General features: G+C 38.8%; 1 protein-coding gene and 1 long non-coding RNA gene across 6 annotated transcripts in view; one reads left to right on the plus strand and one right to left on the minus strand.

Annotated features, from left to right (window-relative positions):
* LOC123393585 overlaps positions 1-13039 on the plus strand; it is a 60421-nt gene extending 47382 nt beyond the window's left edge. For all 4 annotated transcript variants that reach the window (XR_006608413.1, XR_006608415.1, XR_006608414.1 and 1 more), the window contains 3 exons: positions 1061-1164; positions 2180-2274; positions 12953-13039. This is a non-coding gene — a long non-coding RNA (uncharacterized LOC123393585). The remainder of the gene's footprint in view (positions 1-1060; positions 1165-2179; positions 2275-12952) is intronic.
* The window catches only part of KIF27 (kinesin family member 27), a 95808-nt gene that overhangs the window by 34994 nt on the left and 37576 nt on the right, over positions 1-23238 (minus strand). For both annotated transcript variants that reach the window (XM_045086068.1, XM_045086067.1), the window contains exons 7-11: positions 12943-13112; positions 12367-12470; positions 10492-10647; positions 7567-7772; positions 1843-2040 (exon numbers count right to left, since the gene is read on the minus strand). In XM_045086068.1, the coding sequence (XP_044942003.1) occupies positions 1843-2040; positions 7567-7772; positions 10492-10647; positions 12367-12470; positions 12943-13112 (834 nt within the window). The remainder of the gene's footprint in view (positions 1-1842; positions 2041-7566; positions 7773-10491; positions 10648-12366; positions 12471-12942; positions 13113-23238) is intronic.

A 23238-nucleotide genomic window follows, 5' to 3' on the forward strand; every position in this document is an offset into this window, starting at 1 on the left:
ATGTATATGAGAGTTTAATGTCTGGAGTACATAAAGAACACCTATGAGTTAATTAAAAAGATAATCCATTTGAAAAGCAGACAAAGAACTTGAAAGACATTTCTCCATAGAAGATATTCAAATGGCCTATAATGATGTTCAACATCATTAGTCATTAGGGAAATGCAAATCAGAACCACAATGAGATACCACTTCACACATGCTTGGACGACTGTAATGGAAAGAAAATAATGTGTGTTGGCAAAAATATAGAGAAATTAAAACCCTCATACATTGTTGGTCGGAATGTAAAATGGCTCTGTTCTCTACCAAAAAACAGTTGGTGATTCCTGAAAAAATGAAACATAGAATTATATGTCCCAGAGATTCCACTCCTAGGACTTGAATAGTTAACCTGTAGCCAATTTTTACCACAATATTACTTATAGTAACTAAAAGTTGGAAGCAACCTGTGTGTCTACCAACAGATGAATGGATGGACCAAATGTGGTCTAGACACACAACGGAGTATTACTTGGCCACAAAAAATAATGAAATTCTGATACATGCTACAACACGGATGAACACTGAAATATTATACGAAGTGAAAGAAGCCAGGCACAGGATAAATATTTTAAGATTCCACTTTTTGAAATAGCTAGAATAGGAAAATTCGGAGAGACAGAATTAGATTAGAAGTTACCAGAGGCTGGAGGGGAAGGGGGAAATGGGAAATTACTGCTTAACGTTTTGTTCTGAGTGTCTGTTTTGAGTGATGAAAAAGTTTTGAAGATAGCTAGTGGTCTCAGTTGTCCAACACTGTAAATGTAACCAATGTCATGGAACTGTACATTTACACTTGATTAAAATGGAAAATTTTGTATTTATTTTACCAAAATTTACAAAAGTAATGTAATATGCCCAAACCCACTGAACTGTATATTTTACGTGAGTGAACTGTATGGCATAGGAAGGATATCTCAATACAGCTGTTAAAAAAAAGAATCAGTAACTAGGCTTAAATGTTATTTAACCTTTTGTTGCATCACTAAATTGTGTGTGTGTGTGTGTTTTTTTTAAGGTCTAAGAATAGATTATATTCCAAAGTTAAAAATCTTGAAATCAATTATGTCCCAATGTTCAGCTTAACATTTCAACAGAAAAGAGCCTGGAAGCTACTGCCAGGTAAGCGTTTCTTATTGCTGTTGTCATGACCATTATCGTCGTCCTCTTTTCAAAAGAGCCCTGTGAGGTAGGCATGATTAAGGCCATTTTCGAGGACAATAAACAGACTCAGAGAGGGTAAGCGATTTTCTCAGTAAATGACCTGAGAAGGCTAGGATCTGAACCCATGGTAGTCTGGCCCCAGAGCTCAGGCAGATAACCTTAGTTCCTCCCCAGACTAATCCAGTCTACAGAACTGCTGGACAGAGAGGTCTGATCATTCTTCTGCTCATTAGGAATGAAATGGTACCATTTTTACCTCGTGCTTTTCCCCACGCTGTCACATGGACAGTCCATGTCGAAACACTTTGGAAATGGGAAATCCTACCAAATGTTAGATATTTTTTTCGAAAGTCAGCTTTATATGTTTTTGACAGTCTCAAGTAAAGGTCCTTGTTAGAGAAACGGTCATCACTGTACCTTCTTTTATGAAGTCAAAGCCTTCAAGACAGTACTCAGAATTCAATAAATAGGTTTTACTATGTAGATGAACAAAGTTTTAAGTGAATGAGGACAGCAGCTGAGGTCAGGCCAAGGTGAGATCCCTCAGAAGCCAAGTAAATGGAGACCTTGGCTTCGTCAGCCCTGAGCCATTTAACATTTCCTATTAGGCTTAGCAGGAAAGTATGACAGTATTACTTTGATTTTTTGTTGATCCCGCTTGATATCTGCATCCAGTTGCTTCCTTTTTTCATTTTCTTCTCGAAGTCTTTTTTGCAGCTGTACCTTTTGATATTTCATGTGATCTACATTCTGCTCTAGTTCAGTAGCACGTTTCTCATTTTGGATCGACAGTGATGCCAATTTCTTACTGTTTTGTTGCTTCTTCTGTAAGACCTGCGGATCATATGGAATATTTCAAAATGAAAAATTGCATCAAACCTCCAGTAAACTTAAACTTTTCATTCTATGACAAAGGTAAGCATTTTGCCTAGATTTTCATTATTTCTGACAGGCTCTTAATTGTTTCCTACAGGTCTACTTTGACAATTGGGTCACCATCGTAATCTTCACCAGATTTCATGAATGATGAGCCTCCCTGATACTTATCAGCCAAACAGAACAAAACTGGTATCTTTGCTTTTTTATTGTTTTTTTAAAAATGATAAAAATTAAAATATAAAACCGTACTTCTATTTTAAAAGACTTATCTCAGACCTCAAATCTACTGTTCTGTTTCCCAACACCAAATTACCAATTTCTTAATTATCCTTCCAGAAATAATTAATATGCATGCAAATAACTTCATATATATTCTAAATAGACTATTTTTTCACCTCACTTTTTCTCTATTCATCTTAGAGATCTTTTCACAGAAATTTGTTCCATGTGATTGCAAAAGTAGTCCACTGGGCTCCTCTTTTTTATCCAGCTATACCTGAATAATTAATCCCTGAGTTAAGATAATCAGAACTGATACCATTTGCCTTACAGTGACTAACCGTTACAATTACCATTTTAACTCTCTTAAAGCTTCTCCTCATCTTGCTAAAATTATTGATGAGTAGCATAAAATATGTGTGAATGTTTGCAGAGTTTATACTACTAATAGAAAATATCAGTGTTCCAATTTAATCCTCATCAAACAAACATATATTTTAAACCTGTACTATGTGCTTTAACATTGCACTAAGTACCTCTCATATGACATAAAAAGGGTGAAATCATTTGTAAATTATGCAGACTACAGTTATTTCCCTTATCTTCGCAATAAATTGTTGGCAAAAACAGCTTTTGTTTTCATTTAACTAGGCATTCACAGAGGCTTTGTCGCTTAGAGCAGCACCAGTACTGGTCACAGATTGTTCTCAGCTTGCATACTGTTGGGTTCACCTGACATTGTCTGCATTGAGACCTTTTTGATACAGGGAGCTGTGCCCCTATGTGCCTTTCTCTCATCATAGATGGATAACGAATGATCTGCAGGTGACTTTGAGCACCACTAGCCTGAAGGCCACAGGACTCTGTAGTTTCCCATCCCTAGATTTGGACACTGGCTTTGTAACTTACTTTTGATAGTAAGCAGCTTTAAAGCATTAACACACTATATACTCTCTGCATATATGTAGACATAAAGAATACAGATTTTAGATTTTTTAAATAAAAGAATTTAAGTTTTCAAAACTTAAAAAAAACTTTATTGTACCAATAAAAACACTAGTATTTCAATATTGTAAAATGGCATGAGATGTTAGAGTACTGAAAAGTATTAGTCACTTCAATTATGTGACTCTGAATGAGTTACTTTACCTTTCTAAACCTCAGTTTTCTCCTTTGTAAAACACAGTAAAAATACTCTCTAAAGGGTTAAATAATGATTAAATAATACATATGAAACATCTGGTATGTAGACGCTTAACGGGTAACTACCATCCTCCTCCCCAGCCCTGCCACCATCCACTTCCCCGCTGGGTGTGCATGAATAGGTCAAAGGCACAGCCATTTCTAAAACTATACGGGAATCCTGTGTCAGTCCCATGCTGTGTGGAATGTTTCTTTTGAGCTTAATTATGTTCTGTGTCTTCTTTCCTTATCAATCCCCTTAGCAGAAAAGGATATGCAACAAGAAACATAGTAAACAAAAAACCATGATAATTCTCAAACCCTAATAGTAAGCTTTTTTTAATCTTTTAGTTAATCATTGTAGCTGTGTTAAATATAGAACATATAAAAACTTTTGCTAATTCAGGTCTTCCTCAAAGCAAGAAAATTCTCAAATATACAACCTAAACTTACCTAAAGGATCTGGGAAGAGAAGAGCAAATAAAGCCTAAAACCAGCAGAAGAAGGGAAATAATAAAGATAAGAGAAGAAATAAATGATACAGAAATTAAAAAAAAAAAAGTAGATCAAACAAACTTGAAGTCCTAGCCTCAGCAAACAACAAAAAGAAATAAAGGGCATTCAAATTGGCAAGGAAGAAGTCAAACTTTCACTCTTCCAGATGACATGATACTCTATGTAGAAAACTCAGAAGACTCTACCAAAAAATTGCTAGATCCGAAACGTGAATTCAGCAAAGCTGCAGGATATAAAATCAACATATAGAAATTTGTTGCATTTCTATGCACCAATAATGAAGCAGAAAGAGAAATCAAGGAATTGATTCAATTTACAATTCCACCAAAAAACATTAGATACCTAGGAATAAACCTAACCAAAGAGGTAAAAGAAAGGAAAGTTTTCCTTCAGAAACCTATACAACACTTATGAAATTGAAGAAGAGACGAACAAGTGGAAAAACATTCCATGCTCATGGATGAGAAAAGCAAATATTGCTCAAATGTCTGTATTACCCAAAGCAATCTAAACATTCAATACAATGCCTATCAAAAGACCACAAGCATTTTTCACACAGCTAGAACAAACAGTCCTAAAATTTGTATGAAACCAGAAAAGACCCTAAATAGCCAAAGCAATGTGGAAAAAGAAAAGCAAAGCAGGAGGCATCATGATTTCCGGACTTCAAGCTCTGTTACAAAGCTGTCATCATCAAGACAGTATGGTACTGGCACAAAAACAGACACAGAGACCAATGGAACAGAATAGAGAGCCCAGAGATGGACCCACAACTGTATGGCCAATTAATCTTTGACAAAGCAGGAAAGAATACTCATTGACAAAAAGAGAGTCCCTTCAACAAATGGTGTTGGGAAAACTAGACAACAACATGTAGAGGAATGAAACTGGACCACTTTCTTATGCCATACAAAAAAATAAATTCAAAATAGATGAAAAACCTAAATGTGAGACAGGGAACCAACATAATCCTAGAGGAGAACACAAGTAGCAACCTCTTTGACCTCAGCCATAGCAACTTCTTCCTAGATACATCACCAGAGGCAAGAGAAACGAAAGCAAAAATGAACTACTGGGACTTCATCAAGATAAAAACTTCTGCACAGCAAAGGCAACAGTCGACAAAACCAAAAGACAGCCAACAGAATGGGAGAAGATATTTGCAAATGACATATCTGATAAAGGGTTAGTATCCTTTCTAACAGAACTTAGTTAGCATCCTTTCAACAAAACAAATCTATACAGAACTTACCAAACTCAATACCCCCAAAATAAATAATTCGATTAAGAAATGGGTAGAAGACATGAACAAACATTTTCCCAAGAAAGACATCCAGATGGCTAATAGACACATGAAAAGACACTCAATGCTGTGAAGTGTGTAAACCTGGCAATTCACAGACCTGTACCCCTGGGGCTAAAAATACATTATATGTTTATTTTTAAAAAATTAGCTATCCAAAATAAATAAATAAATAAAACCACTCAACATCACTTGGCATCAAGGAAATACAAATCAAAACCACGATGAGGTACCACCTCACACCTGTCAGAATGGCTAAAATTCACACAGGAAACAGATGTGGCTGGGGTACAGAGAAAGGGGAACCCTCTTACTGTTGGTGGGAATGCAAGCTTGTATAGTCACTCTTGAAAACAGTATGGAGGTTCCTCAAAGTTAAAATTAGAACTACCCTACAACCCAGCAACTGCACTACTAGGTATTTACCTAAAGGCTACAAAAATACAGATTCAAGGGGCACATGCACCCTGATGTTTATAGCAGCATTATCAACCAGAGCCAAACTATGGAAAGAGCCTAACTGTCCATCAACTGATGAATGGATAATGAAGATGTGAGAGATATATGTATATAAAACAAAATATGACTCAGCCATCAAAAAAAATGCAATCTTCCCATTTGCAACAATGTGGATGAAACTAGAGGGTATTATGCTAAGCGAAATAAATCAGTTAGAAAAAGAAAAATACCATATGGTTTCACTCATATGTTGAATTTAAGAAACAAAACAGATGATCATACGGGAAGGGAAGGAAAAATAAGATAAGGAGAGAGAGAGGCAAACCGTAAGAGACTCTTAACTAGAGAGAACAAACTAAGGGTTGATGGAGAGGTGGGGGGGTGGAGGGGAAGGGCTAAATGCGTGTTGGGTATTAAGGAGGGCACTCGTCATGTGACCCCTGGGTGCTATAAGTGATGAATGACTAAATTCTACTCCTGAAAGCAATACAATTCTATATGTTAACTAACTTGAATTTAAATAAAAACTTGGGGAAAAAATCTTTGCTAAATCCACAAATAAGGCTTAAACCACAGGTGTGTATATATGATCAACAACCTCCTTAGAAAAATAATCATTTTGATTAATACTGAAAATAAAAATTACAATCAGAACTAAAGTTTGAAAACTATGAAATTATAAGTAAAATTTCATAATAAACACAAAGGAAAGAGCTTAATTTTTTTGTTCTACTAATGTTCTGTTAATATGAGCACTTTGTTAGACACTGTAGTCCCAATTTTAAGGACTGAAAAGTGAAAAAGAACTGATCCCAAGACTCTCTGAGGTGAAGTGCTAAACGAAAACATGTATTCCTGAAATAAGTATTATGAAAGAAAGTAGGACAGGTGACATATACCACTACCATGTCCTTCTCTAAGCAGTTCATATATTAAGTCCTACTATGCTAGCTCTGTGTTGACAGGCTACTTAGGTAAAAAAAAAAAAAAAAAAAAATTGGGGGGGAAGGGCCAGATGTTTGAGGTGGAACTTGGTGTTTGGTCTGCTCATGTGCAGTGGACACTGACCTTGCTGAGAGAAAATAATTGTGGCACAGTTCCAAAAATAAACTGATCATGTTCTGAACAGGTGAACTACAATTCCACTCTCCCCACAGTGGAAACAACAGGAAAGTAATAGGTCATGAATGAAAAAAATGGAGATAGCATTCTAGCAAATTCATTAGAATCGGACTGACAAAGCACTCTGATCATCCCCCAAACCATTTGAAAATGGCTTCATTATACACAAAAACACTCCATTACAGGGAGATTTTTGTGTATAGTTTCTCATAGATAATGACATTGTTAATGGTAGCTATTTCTGAGGTCATAGCTAAATCCAGTGCTAGGAAATCAAGAATGAGATGTCAGTTACGAACCTTTCCTAAAGCAATCAGTGACAGCTTCAGAAAACGGTCTGAAATAATAGCATTTGCTGAGTGTGTGCACAAAATGCCCTATGCCTACCAGATGTTCTCTATGTATGACTAAATCATCAATCTTTTATCCCTCAGAAAAGAACACAGTTCTGTGATTATCTTTTTCTCACCATTGGTTTTTGATAAAAACTTTAATATACTTCTCAAATGAAGAATATAGGTCCCAGATTGAAAGGAGGCAAACTTGCCAGCATACCAGGAAAGAAGAGCTGCCATCGCATTTCTCTTGCTGGTGAAAACCGAATCCTACTTCTTTCCTAACCAGCTACAAAAGCAGTAAGCCTTAAGTAAGTTTGCACACAATTACATTTTGAAAATTACCTGGACTCTTAGCTTTGCGGCATCCATCTTTTTACGGAACTCCTTCTGTAATTTTACCTTCAAAGCAACATCAGAAAGATCTTTGTTTTCTAGCTCTTGCAGCTGCTTCTCTGTTTCAGTTAATTCCACCTTCGCCCGTTCTGCTTCGTGCTCAAGTTTGGTTACTTTCAGAGAATACTGTTTGCTTACCGACTTGGCATCGTTACCTTCACCACAGTAATAATAGTAACAATTATAAATTACGTTTAAAAAAATAAACGAAGTAAAATATCAAAACCTCAAAAATGCTCTATTCTGCAAAATCTGGTTGGGCGTGTCGCTCTTTAAGACCCAGCAGCATGAGCCCAGCTGTCCTCGCTCACCCCCATCAAATACAACTTGCCACCTGGGCTCTTAATAATCAGCTGCTTACTGACTGTTCGCACCTAGTGCCAGTCCAGCCTCTCACAGGCTCATCTTTGAATGTTTCTGATTTTCTGAATTTGGGGTATTAGCTTTGCTGGCATCAGACTCCAGGTAAGAAAAATACTTGGGGTGATTCTTTGGCTTTTTGCTTACTACACTTTGGCTTCTCGGTACCTGTAATCTTGTCTTCTCTACTATGAAAAATTCCCAACATAGCAAAAGTAAAAAAATAATCTGATGAACCCCCATCACTGAGATTCGAGAGTTCACAAGATTTTGCCATAGTTGGCTTCATCTATGCCTGTCTTCCCTTAATTTGCTGAAGAACTATAAAGCAATCAGATGTCCTGTCATGGCGACCTACAACACTGCAATAAACATCTATTCCAAATATGGACATAGCCAAAAATTCTGTTACACCTCACAACATTAATCCCTACCTGACCCTATTCACACCTGCCCAATTGTCTCAAAATGTCTTTTACAATTGGTTTATTGTAATCACCATCCAAAAAAGCCCTAGAATACACCGATTTTGTCTCTTACAAATCTTTCATTCATCCCCTCTTTTTCCATTCGGTTGAACTTGTCAAAGATGAATTTTTTCGATCATTTTCTAGTATTTGGAGCATAGAGAAAAACAGAAATACAAATATTTCTGCATCTCTTTTCATCCTAAACTCAGCTACTGACCCTAAGAACTTGGTTTTGATTTGTTCTGAACAGCCAACTTAGCCCTGAACTAAACTAGCAAACTCGTGGCAATGGAAGAGTCCAAAGCTTGTGGGATGACTTATCCCCAGGGGAAGTGTGTTCTAATGCTGTACTGAAAAATCTCCATTTTTTAATAAAAAGCAATGACGGAACTCAATGTACTGTGAGTTGTCTTCTGGCTCTAGAACTCTCTGGTTACATCTAACTTTAAAATACACATGGCTACTATATGTGAATGAATTTAAGACCCCTTATATTGTTCAACACACCAGTACTTTGTGAGTCACTAAGAAGAAAAGGAGAGTGCCATTTACACCAGGTACATGACAAAATGCCCGGATGCCACGCAGAGTAAGGTGCATCCTGATTTCAAAGATATGAAAATGTAAAAGAAATGATGAGAAATGATGAAATACAGGTGGTCATCACTTATTGTTGGCTGAGATCACTGCTCTTTGGGGGAAGACACGGTGACCCTTTTGTGAGTCACCATCTCTAAGGAAAGCTCCAAAGTGCCCTTGGTTCGAATGAGTAAGAAGAGGAGCCCCTCTGTGCAAGTTCAAGTATCCTCTACCTTAAGGCAACAAGGATGAGTACCCCGGGGCTACAAAAGTGTGCTTGTTTAGGGAGAGATCCCACAGCGGCCTCACCTATCAAAAAGAAAATCATTTGTTCCAGAAGGGCACGTAGCCTTAACTTCCACAGGCTGTACCCTGGTGGAGAAGCTATTTACACTCCTAAATCAGTTCCTCATCGCTCCTGAGAGAGATTTACTGGCATTGATCCTGCCTGTGAAGGAGCGGCGTGGTCAAGCTCAGTTAAACATCTGGGACACCAGGAGCTAGAATGATGCACACAGAGCACATTCGTCACCAGGACTGAGGAAGGGAAATGCGTTGGGACAGTGGTTAGGGAGAGGAGGGTGAGAAAAGAGGCAGCCAGCCAGAAAAAAAGCTTGCCAGAAAGAGGAAGGAAGTGGGAAGGCAGATTGCCCCTTGCTGGCAGAGGAGCTGGGAGCCACCATCATTCATGTAATGGGAGCATGATTATAGCCTCGGGCTTAAAGGAAAAAAAGGTAACATTTCCTTCAGTTCCCTTAAATGTGACCCATGTTTCACTGAAGCTGAAAAAAGAAATGCTGTGGTTTATTATTTATTATCCTTTCACTTCCTTACTGAATTTCAAAGTAGTCAAAGCTCACCCTTTGAGTCTATTAGGGGCAAAAACCCCAAAAGACTGAGACATGATTTTCAAGACCAGCCTAATGATGTAGCTAAAGGGTGAGGAGAGGATGCGGTACATACACCCAAGCAGGCAGAAGCTGAAACTAAGGGGAAGAGCTAAAAGCTCAGCTCACTAAGGGAATAGCTCTCAAGGATAAATCCTTACATCTTCAGAGAAATTAAAATGATCTACATTTGAAATGTTAATCAACAATGTTGAAAACAAACTATCCAAAAGAATAAGGACTAGTAATTTAATATTAAAGTGAGTTAGAAAAATAGCTGACATATTCCTAGATACCTAGTATAATGTTTCTTAAAAAGTGGCAAAAAAAACATTAAGTACCCCTAGAGTTTCAGCATAACACAGAGTTCCCAGTGGTAGAACCATTCATAGCTGAAATCCCAGTGGAACAATGTTCTTCTGAGAACTAATGTCCACCTATTGGCTATGAAACATACCTTGTTATGCCAAGTTCCAAGCTACAGTGGACAGAGCTCAGGGTAAAAAACTAAAATAACATCAGAAGCAATTTTAGAAGATTTTCTTTCTCATATAAGCTTGTTCACAGGACAGTATTACCTGTTTTTATTAATTCTTTAATTAGATCTTCCTTCATCTTGATGTTAATTGTAAGTTCTCTCATTTTTTGTTTAGCTTCAGTAAGTATGAGTTCTGAATTCCTTAACTTTTGCAAATTCATATCTTGACTCTCCTGAAGACATTCAATCTTTAAATCTTTAAAGAAAAAGAAGCAAAACTGAGAAAACTACAAGCTCATAAACTATTCAATAGCAGTGGAATTAAATAAGAGAGACAGAGAAACAGTCTAGAGGTAGCATAGGAAGAGACAAACAGCAAGGGAAAGAAAGGAAAAAAAAAACACATGTAATTGGGACTTTAATATTCTAGCTTATGGTGAGCTTCAGTCATATCCTGTGGGTTCTAATACATAATATTTCATTGCCCTTAGAAACGTGATTTACAAGTTTCTTTAATCTGAGTTAATTTTTAAAAAGGTGTAAGATCGGGGCACCTGGATGGCTCAGTTAAGCGACTGCCTTCGGCTCAGGTCATGATCCTGGAGTCACAGGATCGAGTTCTACATCGGGCTCCCTGCTCAGCGGGGAGTCTGCTTCTCCCTCTGACCTTCTCTCCTCTCATGTTCTCGCTCTCTCTCATTCTCTCTCACATAAATAAATAAAATCTTAAAAAAAAAAAAAAAGGTATAAGATCTCCAGGGTGGGTAGAGGGTTGAAATTTTTTCCCATTAACTTCTACTTTTATTGTAATCGGAGAATGCGGTCTACACCAGACTACTCAAAGCACAGTCCAGCACTGTGGCTACTGGAATGTAAGTCAGCTATGTCACTACTGTTTTAAATCAGCTAACTTCTTTTCTTTTCTTCCTTCCTTCCTTCCTTCCTTCCTTCCTTCCTTCCTTCCTTCCTTCCTTCTTTCTTTCTTTCTTTTTTTTCCCCACAGAAAGACTTCCTCAGTTAAGAAGCTAGTGCACTAATTTAAATCCTGGAATAAATTTCTTACCTGATTGTAAACCAGTACCGAACTGGTCAAGGATGACTACTTGAGTAGGCACTATTTAAACATTTGTAGCACTATCTACATATACATTTTTAAATGTTTGTGATATAATCATTTTTGTTAATATTACATACATAAGCTCTCGAAGTTAAGAGACTCTATTTTCATAGTGTAGGACTTATCTATTATATAATTGATATTCCCTATGCTCTTTCTTTTCGTGTTTTGACCACTCATAGGCCAAGAGAAATTAGTTAAAAATCACCATAAGTTTTGGCAACACAAACGTTTTGATGCTCATCAGTTGTATACTGGAACATTCTGAGCACTCAGCAGACTAATTTGGCTCTAATGTTGCATGCATCACTACCAATAGGCAGGTGCACCACTGAAGCAGTAGACAACTAGTACATTACTTTCTCTCTTTTTTAAGATTTTATTTGAGAGAGAGAGAACAAGCAGGAGGTGGGGCAGAGGGAGATGCAGGCTCCCCACCAAGCAGGGAGCCCAATGTGGGCTGATCCCAGGACCCTGGGATCATGACCTGAGCCAAAGGCAGACACTTAACCCACTAAGCCACCCAGGCACCCTAGTAAATTACTTAAACTGTATTTTAAAGTAGTCCAGAGTACAATGCAAATATCAACTCAAGTTTGGATATAAGTTCCCCATTCTGAGACATTTAGTCTATAACTCTAGTCAGAATTGATTTTTGGGAAAATTTTTTTATTAAGCAGTACAGAGTGAAAAATTAGAGATAGAACAGAGAACATAAAGGAAGTTCCACCAACCAGGAAAGCACACTTACCAAGTTCCCATCTTTCAGAACTCCTAGATACTTCTTATATTAATGACTAAAGAAAAAGAGAAGTGTTGTAAACATTAAATCTAAATAACTTGAGAAAGTCTGTGTACCTTCATTCCCCAAACTTGACTTCTGTGTTTGATCCTGAATGTCATTCGATTCAACAAGAGAACAAACAGAGTCTGGCTTTTGAATCCATGAGTGACTTCTACATCTAAAAAAAAAAGATCAGGATCAAAGGTAACTTGTTTGTTAGTGTCTTCTCATCTGCCCTCAAACTGGTTTCCCCAAAACTGACAGTAATATTTAAAAATTATTAATTATATAAACAGAATTTTACTAGTATTCCTCAAAACAAAAGGCTATCTCCCCCAAGCTGAATTCAGTGGGAAACGTATTATGTTTGTTGCCACCGTGGCAGCAAAATCAAGAAATCCAAAAATACTCTCTCTGAAAATTAAAATCCAACAACTACAAAAGCCCTACATGCAAAATTATTTTTCAATTTTAAGACGGATAACTTGTGTTCAAACACTGGTTTCATAACACATTAGGAGACAACACATTTAGCAAAAACTACCTACTCTTATATTAAATGGTAAAGTTACATGTTAATGAAAAAAAGACCTACACCTATATTGATTGCATCATACGTTTATTAAATTAATCGACTTTTTTTAACATACCTAATTTCAGATTTCTCTTGGCCTTCGGATTCTTCATCATCACTGTTGTCAGAAAATTGGCAGTGGAGGACTTCATCTTGTTCTTCTAAGTGACCCAGTAGCATCTGACTCCGTGTTCGAAATCCGGCAACTACTCGATCCAGAGAGTACACAGAAGCGCTTGTGTAGACCTTACAAGTACCCCAGCCAATAAAAAAAGGGATTTTTAAAAAATGTTTATTTTTCTCTTATCACTCAAGATGTTTTTGAAGAGGTTTTTAGATACTTGTGCTTAAAATGGCCAATTACTGGAAATATACAAAAGTCAAAATAAATTTCACAGTACCGTTGTGCCCCATGGACACATACATCTTTTAGAATCTACACAGCTCTTCCTTCTAGAAAGCTCCCTATCAATTCAAAAATGAAACCAAAGAGAGGCAGGACTGAAAACATCACAGCTCTTAAACACAGCACAGGCACTCCCCAACCATGTAAAAGCCATATACAGTGTGATAAGAGGCAATGACACGTTGTGTACTACGCTGCAGGAAATCCAAATGGATTTACTCATACTTTACATGTGGTGGTGAGGGATAGCCAACTTAATGCTCTAAGTGACACAGTTAACATGTATCATGGATAAATAGATTTTCATGGCCCAGCCTGGGAACTTTCTATATTATAACATGCTTCTACTAGCAATGCACCTTAAACTCTCAAAAAACGACCTTGGAGGGGCGCCTGAGTGGTGTGGTCAGTTAAGCATCTGATTCTTTTTTTTTTTTTCCTTTTTTAAGATTTTATTTATTTATTCGACAGACAGAGATCACAAGCAGGCAGAGAAACTGGCAGAGAGAGAAAGGAGGAAGCAGGCTCCCTGCTGAGCAGAGAGCCCGACTCGGGGCTCCATCCCAGGATCCTGGGATCATGACCTGAGCTGAAGGCAGAGGCTTTAACCCACTGAGCCACCCAGGTGCCCCAGCATCTGACTCTGGATATTGGCTCAGGTCATGATCTCAGGGTTGTGGGATCAAGCCCTACATCAGGCTCTACGCTCAGCAGGGAGTCTGCTGGAGATTCTTTCTCTCCCTCTGTCCCCACCCCATGCTTGCTCACATACTTGCCCCCCCAAAAATAATAAATAAAATTTTTTTTTAAGATTTTATTTATTTGACAGAGAGAAATCACAAGTAGGCAGAGAGGCAGACAGAGAGAGAGAGAGGAAGCAGGCTCCCTGCCGAGCAGAGAGCCCGATGCGGGACTCGATCCCAGGACCCCGAGATCATGACCTGAGCCGAAGGCAGCGGCTTAACCACTGAGCCACCCAGGCGCCCCGTAAATAAAATTTTTTTAAATGACCTTGGAAAAAACAACAAAAATTAGAAACTGCCTTTATTTGTTTATTCTAGTTTAAGTCACCAGATATTTCCTTTTTCACCACCTCTTTGTAACCAGACCTCAGAGTTTTTCTCAAAAAAGCCAAATGAAATATTAGAGGAAACATTCGATTTATTACCAGAAATAATTATAAGCTATTAAAATTTTAACTTAGAGTAGAATATGTATAACACAGATTCAAGTGATTTAAGTCTCTTACATAATCCCTCCCAGAAAAGCCTTCCTAATGCTAAAGATTCCTTGCTATCTGACTTTTGTAGCTCTGCTGTTGGCCACCTAATAAGACCATCTGTCATACTGGTACCATGACGGATGCAGAATAAAGTTTCTAGGTGGATTTCCCATCCTGGCGTGTGAGGGAGTAGGGAGGGGAATTACTTACAGAAGAACCAACTCAGAAGTATTTATTTAACAAGCACAGGTTCATTTTGCCCCCACAACAAACAGGCATAGGGGTTTCTCTTTGTCACAGGAATAGGAATTAATTTCAGGAGCAAATAAAATCTTTTATTCAGAATCAAATTTTGTTCTCTAGAATTCTAACTTGCTTTTAAAATTTCTGTCTACAAAGAAAACCAAATGATCCAGCTTTATAATGAAGACCAAATAAATCCCACAATAATTAATGATATTTAGCAAATTAATTCCTTAACAGTCATCCCACCCAAGACAAGGTATTCTTTGCCTCTTGCAGGCTCATAAAGGGTTTTAAATGATTTTTTTTAAAGTCTTTACTTATTTATTTGACAGACAAGAGATCACAAGTAGGCAGAGAGGCAGGCAGAGAGAGGAGGAGGCAGGCTCCCTGCTGAGCAGAGAGCCCAATGTGGGGCTCGATCCCAGGACCCCGAGACCATGACCCCAACTGAAGGCAAAGGCCTTAATCCACTGAGCCACCAGGCACCCCCATAAAGGGTTTTATAACCTGGGCCCATCCCACCTAAGTACTGGGTCCTGCTTCCCCTGAATTGCTTCTGTATTCCATAGCTCCCCACTTGAGCACTTTCAACCATAACCCCAAATAGTACTGATCACTACGTAAGTACTCAAATAAGCTAATAACTTAGATAACTGAGGTGTCTACAACTAGAAGCCAATATTTTATTCTAATCATTTTTTCCTAGAATTATACAGCCACAAGGCTAGAGAGAACTTTAAAGCTTACTGAGAGTTCAACTATTCACCCCATATCTGACTCTCATCTATAACGTAACTTCTGCTGAAACATTGGTTGCAGGGGCCCTCACAAGCCCTGGGGCCTCAAAAATCATCTCTGGCAGTTTTCACTGATTAAGCTTTCTTTACATTCCCATAGACTTCTCTGTAGTCCTACTTGTAGAGACAAATATAACAATAACGATAAGCCTTCAATTTTTTTTAAATTTTTATTTATTTATTTGAGGGGAGAGAGAGCATGAGCAGGGAGAGAGAGAACAGACTCCCCGCTGAGCTTAGAGGCTGACACAGGGCTCGATCCCAGCTCCCTGAGATCATGACCTGAGCCAAAGGCATATGCTTAACTGACTAAGCCACCCCAGCGCCCAAAGCCTTCAAATATTTGAAAACAGGCATCATGTCCCCTCTGAATCAGAGTAAGTCCAGAGTTACTTCAGATGTTCACCAAGGTCCTTAAACTACCTGGTTCTCTGAAAATAATCTAATTTGACTTAAAATGTTGTACCCAGACCTGAACTTGATGTTTCACATCATCATACAGAAAGATAATCTCCTACTAGTGATGCATTCGATTTGGATTCATCAGATACGCTACAACATTGCTCAAGTCATTCACCATACACTGTACAAATTTTGTACAAAATTTCAATCAACAATTCCACAAAGGTTTATGACATATAATTTGTCACTTTGCTACTGTGACGCTGGTGTATCCTGCTGGAACGAGCTGCACAGCAAAGGAACCTAGTCTAAGCTAGGCAGACACATCTTCTCTGTGTTCTGCTGTGTTCATTCTTCACCCTGAGCAACTATGTATGCAACGAATTAAAAAGGAAAGCAAAACAAAAATGAAATATCACAAGCCTTCCTGTGAGGTAAAATCTTAGTGAAACTGTTAACATGTAGTGTGGGGTTATGCACAGGAACTTTGTGACACAAGAATGTAATTCATTGGGACGCCTGGGTGGCTCAGTTGGTTAAGCAGCTGCCTTCGGCTCAGGTCATGATCCCAGCGTCCTGGGATCGAGTCCCACATTGGGCTCCTTGCTCCGCAGGGAGCCTGCTTCTCCCTCTGACTCTGCCTTCCACTCTGTCTGCCTGTGCTTGCTCTCGCTCGCTCTCTCTCTGACAAATAAATAAATAAAATCTTAAAAAAAAAAAAAAAAAGAATGTAATTCATTCAGGAAAAAGCAAGATTTTACAGATATTTCCACTTTTGTGAAGTTGGAGATTGCAGAAGATTTTTAAAATATATACGTCAAGAATACTTTGGTTGGGGTGCCTGGGTGGCTCAGTGGGTTAAGTGTCTGTCTTTGGCTCAGGTCATGATCCCAGGGTCCTGGGATCGAGTTCCACATCAGGTTCCTTCCTCTACAAGGAGCCTGCTTCTCCCTTTCCCTTTGTCCACCCCTCCCCCTGCCTGTGCTTACTCTCTCTCTGTCAAATAAATACAATCTTTTAAAAAGAGTACTTTGGTTGGTTTTCTTAGCATACAATTAAGTGAAGTACCAAAAGTGATATTAGGGATGCCTGAGTGGCTCAGTTGGTTAAGCCTCTGCCTTCAGCTCAGGTCATGATCCCAGGATCCTGGGATCGGGTCCCTCATTGGTCTCCCTGCTCAGTGGGGAGCCTGCTTCTCCCGCTACCCACCGTTCCTCCTGCTTGTGATCTCTTTCTCTGACAAATAAATAAAATCTTTTTTTTTTAAAAAGTGTATTAGTTTACCCATTGCTTTTTTCTTTTTTCTTTTCAGCGTAACAGAATTCACTGTTTCTGCACCACACCCAGTGCTCCAGGCAATGAGTGCCCTCCATAGTACCCACCACCTGGCTCCCCCAATATCCAATGCTTTTATTTCTGGTTTATATCATATTTTATCAAATCTGAAATGCTATCAATTGTAAGACACACCATTATTTTTATTCTATCGAGAAAGGAAAAAACGCCGTCAAACCATGACATGCCATCAATTATAAAACATACCCTGCCATCAAAGATGATAAACTGTGAAAAAAATGTATGTATTACGATCAGTGAAACAAGCCAGGTTTTCATCAGCATTTGTGATATTATATTATACCTAAGCACTGATTGGGACCACCTCTAATTTTTTCTTTCCAAAGTGCCCTGCATATGTATAATACTGGCTCTTGGTTTCAAGTGTATCATATTTATCATGTTAAGAAAGTAGAAACCTGGGGCGCCTGGGTGGCTCAGTGGGTTAATCCTCTGCCTTTGGCCCAGGTCATGATCTCAGGGTCCTGGGATTGAGCCCCACATTGGGCTCTCTGCTCGGCAAGAGAGCTTGCTTCTCCCTCTCTCTCTGCCTGCCTCTCTGCCTACTTATGATCTCTCTCTGTCAAATAAATAAATAAATAAAATAAAAAAAGAAAAAGAAAGTAGAAACCTGTTGTATTTTTTTCTTTAAGCTTAAGTCAAGATTCAATAGATAAGTTTTTGGTACTACTGAGACAGAGGTGTTTTTTCTCTTTTTTCCTGTTAATTTGATAAATAATTTGGAAACTTTTTCTTTTATTTACCTGTAAACTGGTAAATCTGCAAACAGATTTCATTAGGAATTCTGCATAAGTAGATATATCCTATAATTCCATTTTCAGATTAGGAAATAATTGAAAACAAATGTGTAATGATAGGAAAAGGTACACAACTGTATGCCCCTAGGATAACTATTATTCAGCTACTAAAAATCATGATGTCATAAGAGAATACTTAATGACTGTCAAATGTTCATGATATGTTGAGAAAAGCCAGTAATGAAAGTATATCCATAAATATAACAAATAATACTTTTAAAATTAAATAAGAGCTTTTTGCTCTTTCCCTCCAATATGAGTAAACAAGCATAGAAGAAATATTTCCTTTAAAAAAATACATTTCTGGGGCATCTGGGTGGCTCAGTAGGTTAAGCCTCTGCCCTCGGCTTAGGTCATGCACCATCTCAGGGTCCTGGGATTGAGCCCCGCATGGGGCTCTCTGCTTACCGGGGAGCCGCTTCCCTCTCTCTCTTTCTGCCTGTCTCTCTCCCTACTTGTGATCTCTGTCAAATAAATAAATAAAATCTTAAAAAAAAAATACATTTCCAATGAAGAACAGAACAAAAGAAATATTTCCTCATATGAGGACTACTTGCACTTCAAGAAAATATCAGAGCTAATGAACTCTAAAAGAAATTAGCAGAGCTAGAAAATATTAGCTAGACTTCTACCAAGGAAGCAAAACTCCAGGGAGAAAATAAAGTGGCATTTCAGATGTCCTCTTCACTGTAATTCAGTTAGTTCTGGTAATCAGTACGAAACCCTCGCCTCACTCTTAGAACAATGGAATAGTAAGCAGGACAGGGCTGGCCATACAATGTGTCTTCCCATGCAACCCTGCCTTCTCTCTCTGCTGCAGCAACCAGCCCAAAGAAGAGAGGTGGCCTGGATTCCTGGACACACGCCAGGAGAAAGAGAACCACCCCCATCCCCCAAGCTGCTGATCCTATAACTTTTGTATTTTCTTCCTTTCCCCACCTTTTAGTGGCTAACAGGGCTCTTTCGGGGTGGAAAGAAAATTTTAGAAAAACAAAACAAAACTAAGGATTTTGCTCTTCTGAAACTATAACCATGGAACTCGTTACTCCAGTCATGTCTGTTTCAAGTCTATTCAAACAGCTGGAGGTAAGAACCCCTAAGGGCCTAACCTTTTTCAAAAGCCCACAGAGGTCTATCTCCTCAAAGACTATATGCGCGTGTACATGTGTATGTATGAATGTCGTAAAAAAAGAAAAAGAGACTTGGAGTCAAGATGGCGGAGAAGTAGCAAGCTGAGACTGCTTCAGCTAGCCGGAGATCAGCTAGATACCTTATCTAAAGATTGCAAACACCTGAAAATCCATCGGCAGATCGAAGAGAAGAAGAACAGCAATTCTGGAAACAGAAAAACAACCACTTTCTGAAAGGTAGGACCGGCAGGGAAGTGAATCCAAAGCGACGGGAAGATAGACCCCGGGGGGGAGGGGCCGGCTCCCGGCAAGCGGCGGAGCAACCGCGCACAAAATCAGGACTTTTAAAAGTCTGTTCCGCTGAGGGACATCGCTCCAGAGGCTAAACCGGGGCGAAGCCCACGCGGGGTCAGCGTGGCCTCAGGTCCCGCAGGGTCACAGAAGGATCGGGGGTGTCTGAGTGTCGCAGAGCTTGCGGGTATTGGAACGGGAAAGCCGGCTACAGAGACAGAGCCGACAGTAAGCTCACAGCTCCGTGTTACCTTGAACCGGTCGCAGGCTCGGTGAGCTCGGAGCGCGGCCGGAGGTCAGGCAGACGGGAGTAACTGGGCGCTGTTCTCTGAGGGCGCACTGAGGAGTGGGGCCCTGGGCTCTCGGCTCCTCCGGGCCGGAGACCAGGAGGCCGCCATTTGTATTCCCGTCCTCTGGAACTCTACGGAAAGCGCTCAGGGAACAAAAGCTCCTGAAAGCAAACCCGAGTGGATTACTCACCCCGGCCCGGGTAAGGGCGGTGTAATTCCGCCTGGGGCAAAGACACTTGAGAATCACTAAAACAGGCCCCTCCCCCAGAAGATCAACAAGAAATCCAGCCAAGACCAAGTTCACCTACCAAGGAGTGCGGTTTCAATACCAAGGAGAGCAGCAGAATTCCAGAGGAGGAGAAAGCCAAGCACGGAACTCATGGCTTTTTTCCTGTGATTTTTTTTAGTCTTGCAGTTAATTTAATTTTTTCTTTTTCTTTTTTTTTTTTTCTCGCCTTCGGGTAAAATTTTTTTTTTAACTGTTACCTTTTTCTTTTTTTAACGATTTTATACTAGTTTATCTAATATATATATTTTTTTTCTTTTTTACATTTTTCTTAGGTGGTGTTTTCTTTTTTAAAAAATTTTTTTTTTTTTTTTTTTTTTTTTTTTTTTTTTTTTTTTCTTTCTTTTTTTTTTCTTTTTTTTTTTCTTTCTTCCTTTTTGAACCTCTTTTTATCCCCTTTCTCCCCACTCACGATTTTGGATCTCCTCTAATTTGGTTTAAAGCATATTTTCCTGGGGTTGTTGCCACCCTTTTAGTATTTTACTTGCCCCTTCATTTACTCTTATCTGGACAAAATGACAAGACGTAAAAATTCAAACACAAAAAAAAGAACAAGAGGCAGTACCGAAGGCTAGGGACCTAATCAATACAGACATCGGTAATATGTCAGATCTAGAGTTCAGAATGACAATTCTCAAGGTTCTAGCCGGGCTCGAAAAAGGCATGGAAGATATTAGAGAAACCCTCTCGAGAGATATAAAAGCCCTTTCTGGAGAAATAAAAGAACTAAAATCTAACCAAGGTGAAATCAAAAAAGCTATTAATGAGGTGCAATCAAAAATGGAGGCTCTAACTGCTAGGATAAATGAGGCAGAAGAAAGAATTAGTGATATAGAAGACCAAATGACAGAGAATAAAGAAGCTGAGCAAAAGAGGGACAAACAGCTACTGGACCACGAGGGGAGAATTCGAGAGATAAGTGACACCATAAGACGAAACAACATTAGAATAATTGGGATTCCAGAAGAAGAAGAAAGTGAGAGGGGAGCAGAAGGTATACTGGAGAGAATTATTGGGGAGAATTTCCCCAATATGGCAAAGGGAACGAGCATCAAAATTCAGGAGGTTCAGAGAATGCCCCTCAAAATCAATAAGAATAGGACCCACACCCCGTCACCTAATAGTAAAATTTACAAGTCTCAATGACAAAGAGAAAATCCTGAAAGCAGCCCGGGAAAAGAAGTCTGTAACATACAATGGTAAAAATATTAGATTGGCAGCTGACTTATCCACAGAGACCTGGCAGGCCAGAAAGAGCTGGCATGATATTTTCAGAGCACTAAACGAGAAAAAACATGCAGCCAAGAATACTATATCCAGCTAGGCTATCATTGAAAATAGAAGGAGAGATTAAAAGCTTCCAGGACAAACAACAACTGAAAGAATTTTGCAAATACCAAACCAGCTCTACAGGAAATATTGAAAGGGGTCCTCTAAGCAAAGAGAGAGCCTACAAGTGGGTAGATCAGAAAGGAACAGAGACCATATACAGTAACAGTCACCTTACAGGCAATACAATGGCACTAAATTCATATCTCTCAATAGTTACCCTGAATGTGAATGGGCTAAATGCCCCTGTCAAAAGACACAGGGTATCAGAATGGATAAAAAAACAAAACCCATCTATATGTTGCCTCCAAAAACACATTTTAAGCCCGAAGACACCTCCAGATTTAAAGTGAGGGGGTGGAAAAGAATTTACCATGCTAATGGACATCAGAAGAAAGCAGGAGTGGCAATCCTTATATCAGATCAATTAGATTTTAAGCCAAAGACTATAATAAGAGATGAGGAAGGACACTATATCATACTCAAAGGGTCTGTCCAACAAGAAGATTTAACAATTTTAAATATCTATGCCCCCAATGTGGGAGCAGCCAACTATATAAACCAATTAATAACAAAATCAAAGAAACACATCAACAATAATACAATGATAGTAGGGGACTTTAACACTCCCCTCACTGAAATGGACAGGTCATCCAAGCAAAAGATCAGCAAGGAAATAAAGGCCTTAAACGACACACTGGACCAGATGGACATCACAGATATATTCAGAATATTTCATCCCAAAGCAACAGAATACACATTCTTCTCTAGTGCACATGGAACATTCTCCAGAATAGATCACATCCTCGGTCCTAAATCAGGACTCAACCGGTATCAAAAGATTGGGATCATTCCCTGCATATTTTCAGACCACAATGCTCTAAAGCTAGAACTCAACCACAAAAGGAAGTTTGGAAAGAACCCAAATACATGGAGACTAAACAGTATCCTTCTAAAGAATGAATGGGTCAACCGGGAAATTAAAGAAGAATTGAAAAAAATCATGGAAACAAATGATAATGAAAATACAACGGTTCAAAATCTGTGGGACACAACAAAGGCAGTCCCGAGAGGAAAATATATAGCGGTACAAGCCTTTCTCAAGAAACAAGAAAGGTCTCAGGTACACAACCTAACCCTACACCTAAAGGAGCTGGAGAAAGAACAAGAAAGAAACCCTAAGCCCAGCAGGAGAAGAGAAATCATAAAGATCAGAGCAGAAATCAATGAAATAGAAACCAAAAAAACAATAGAACAAATCAACGAAACTAGGAGCTGGTTCTTTGAAAGAATTAATAAGATTGATAAACCCCTGGCCCGACTTATCAAAAAGAGAAGAGAAAGGACCCAAATAAATAAAATCATGAATGAAAGAGGAGAGATCACAACTAACACCAAAGAAATACAAACTATTATAAGAACATACTATGAGCAACTCTACGGCAATAAATTTGACAATCTGGAAGAAATGGATGCATTCCTAGAAACATATAAACTACCACAACTGAACCAGGAAGAAATAGAAAGCCTGAACAGACCCATAACCAGTAAGGAGATAGAAACAGTCATTAAAAATCTCCAAACAAACAAAAGCCCAGGGCCAGACGGCTTCCCGGGGGAATTCTACCAAACATTTAAAGAAGAACTAATTCCTATTCTCCTGAAACTGTTCCAAAAAATAGAAATGGAAGGAAAACTTCCAAACTCATTTTATGAGGCCAGCATCACCTTGATCCCAAAACCAGACAAGGATCCCACCAAAAAAAGAGAGCTATAGACCGATATCCTTGATGAACACAGATGCGAAAATACTCAACAAA

The sequence above is a fragment of the Mustela putorius genome, unplaced genomic scaffold (assembly GCF_011764305.1).
Source record: "Mustela putorius furo isolate JIRA1106 unplaced genomic scaffold, ASM1176430v1.1 tig00000876_pilon_pilon_pilon, whole genome shotgun sequence".
NCBI lineage: Eukaryota > Metazoa > Chordata > Mammalia > Carnivora > Mustelidae > Mustela > Mustela putorius.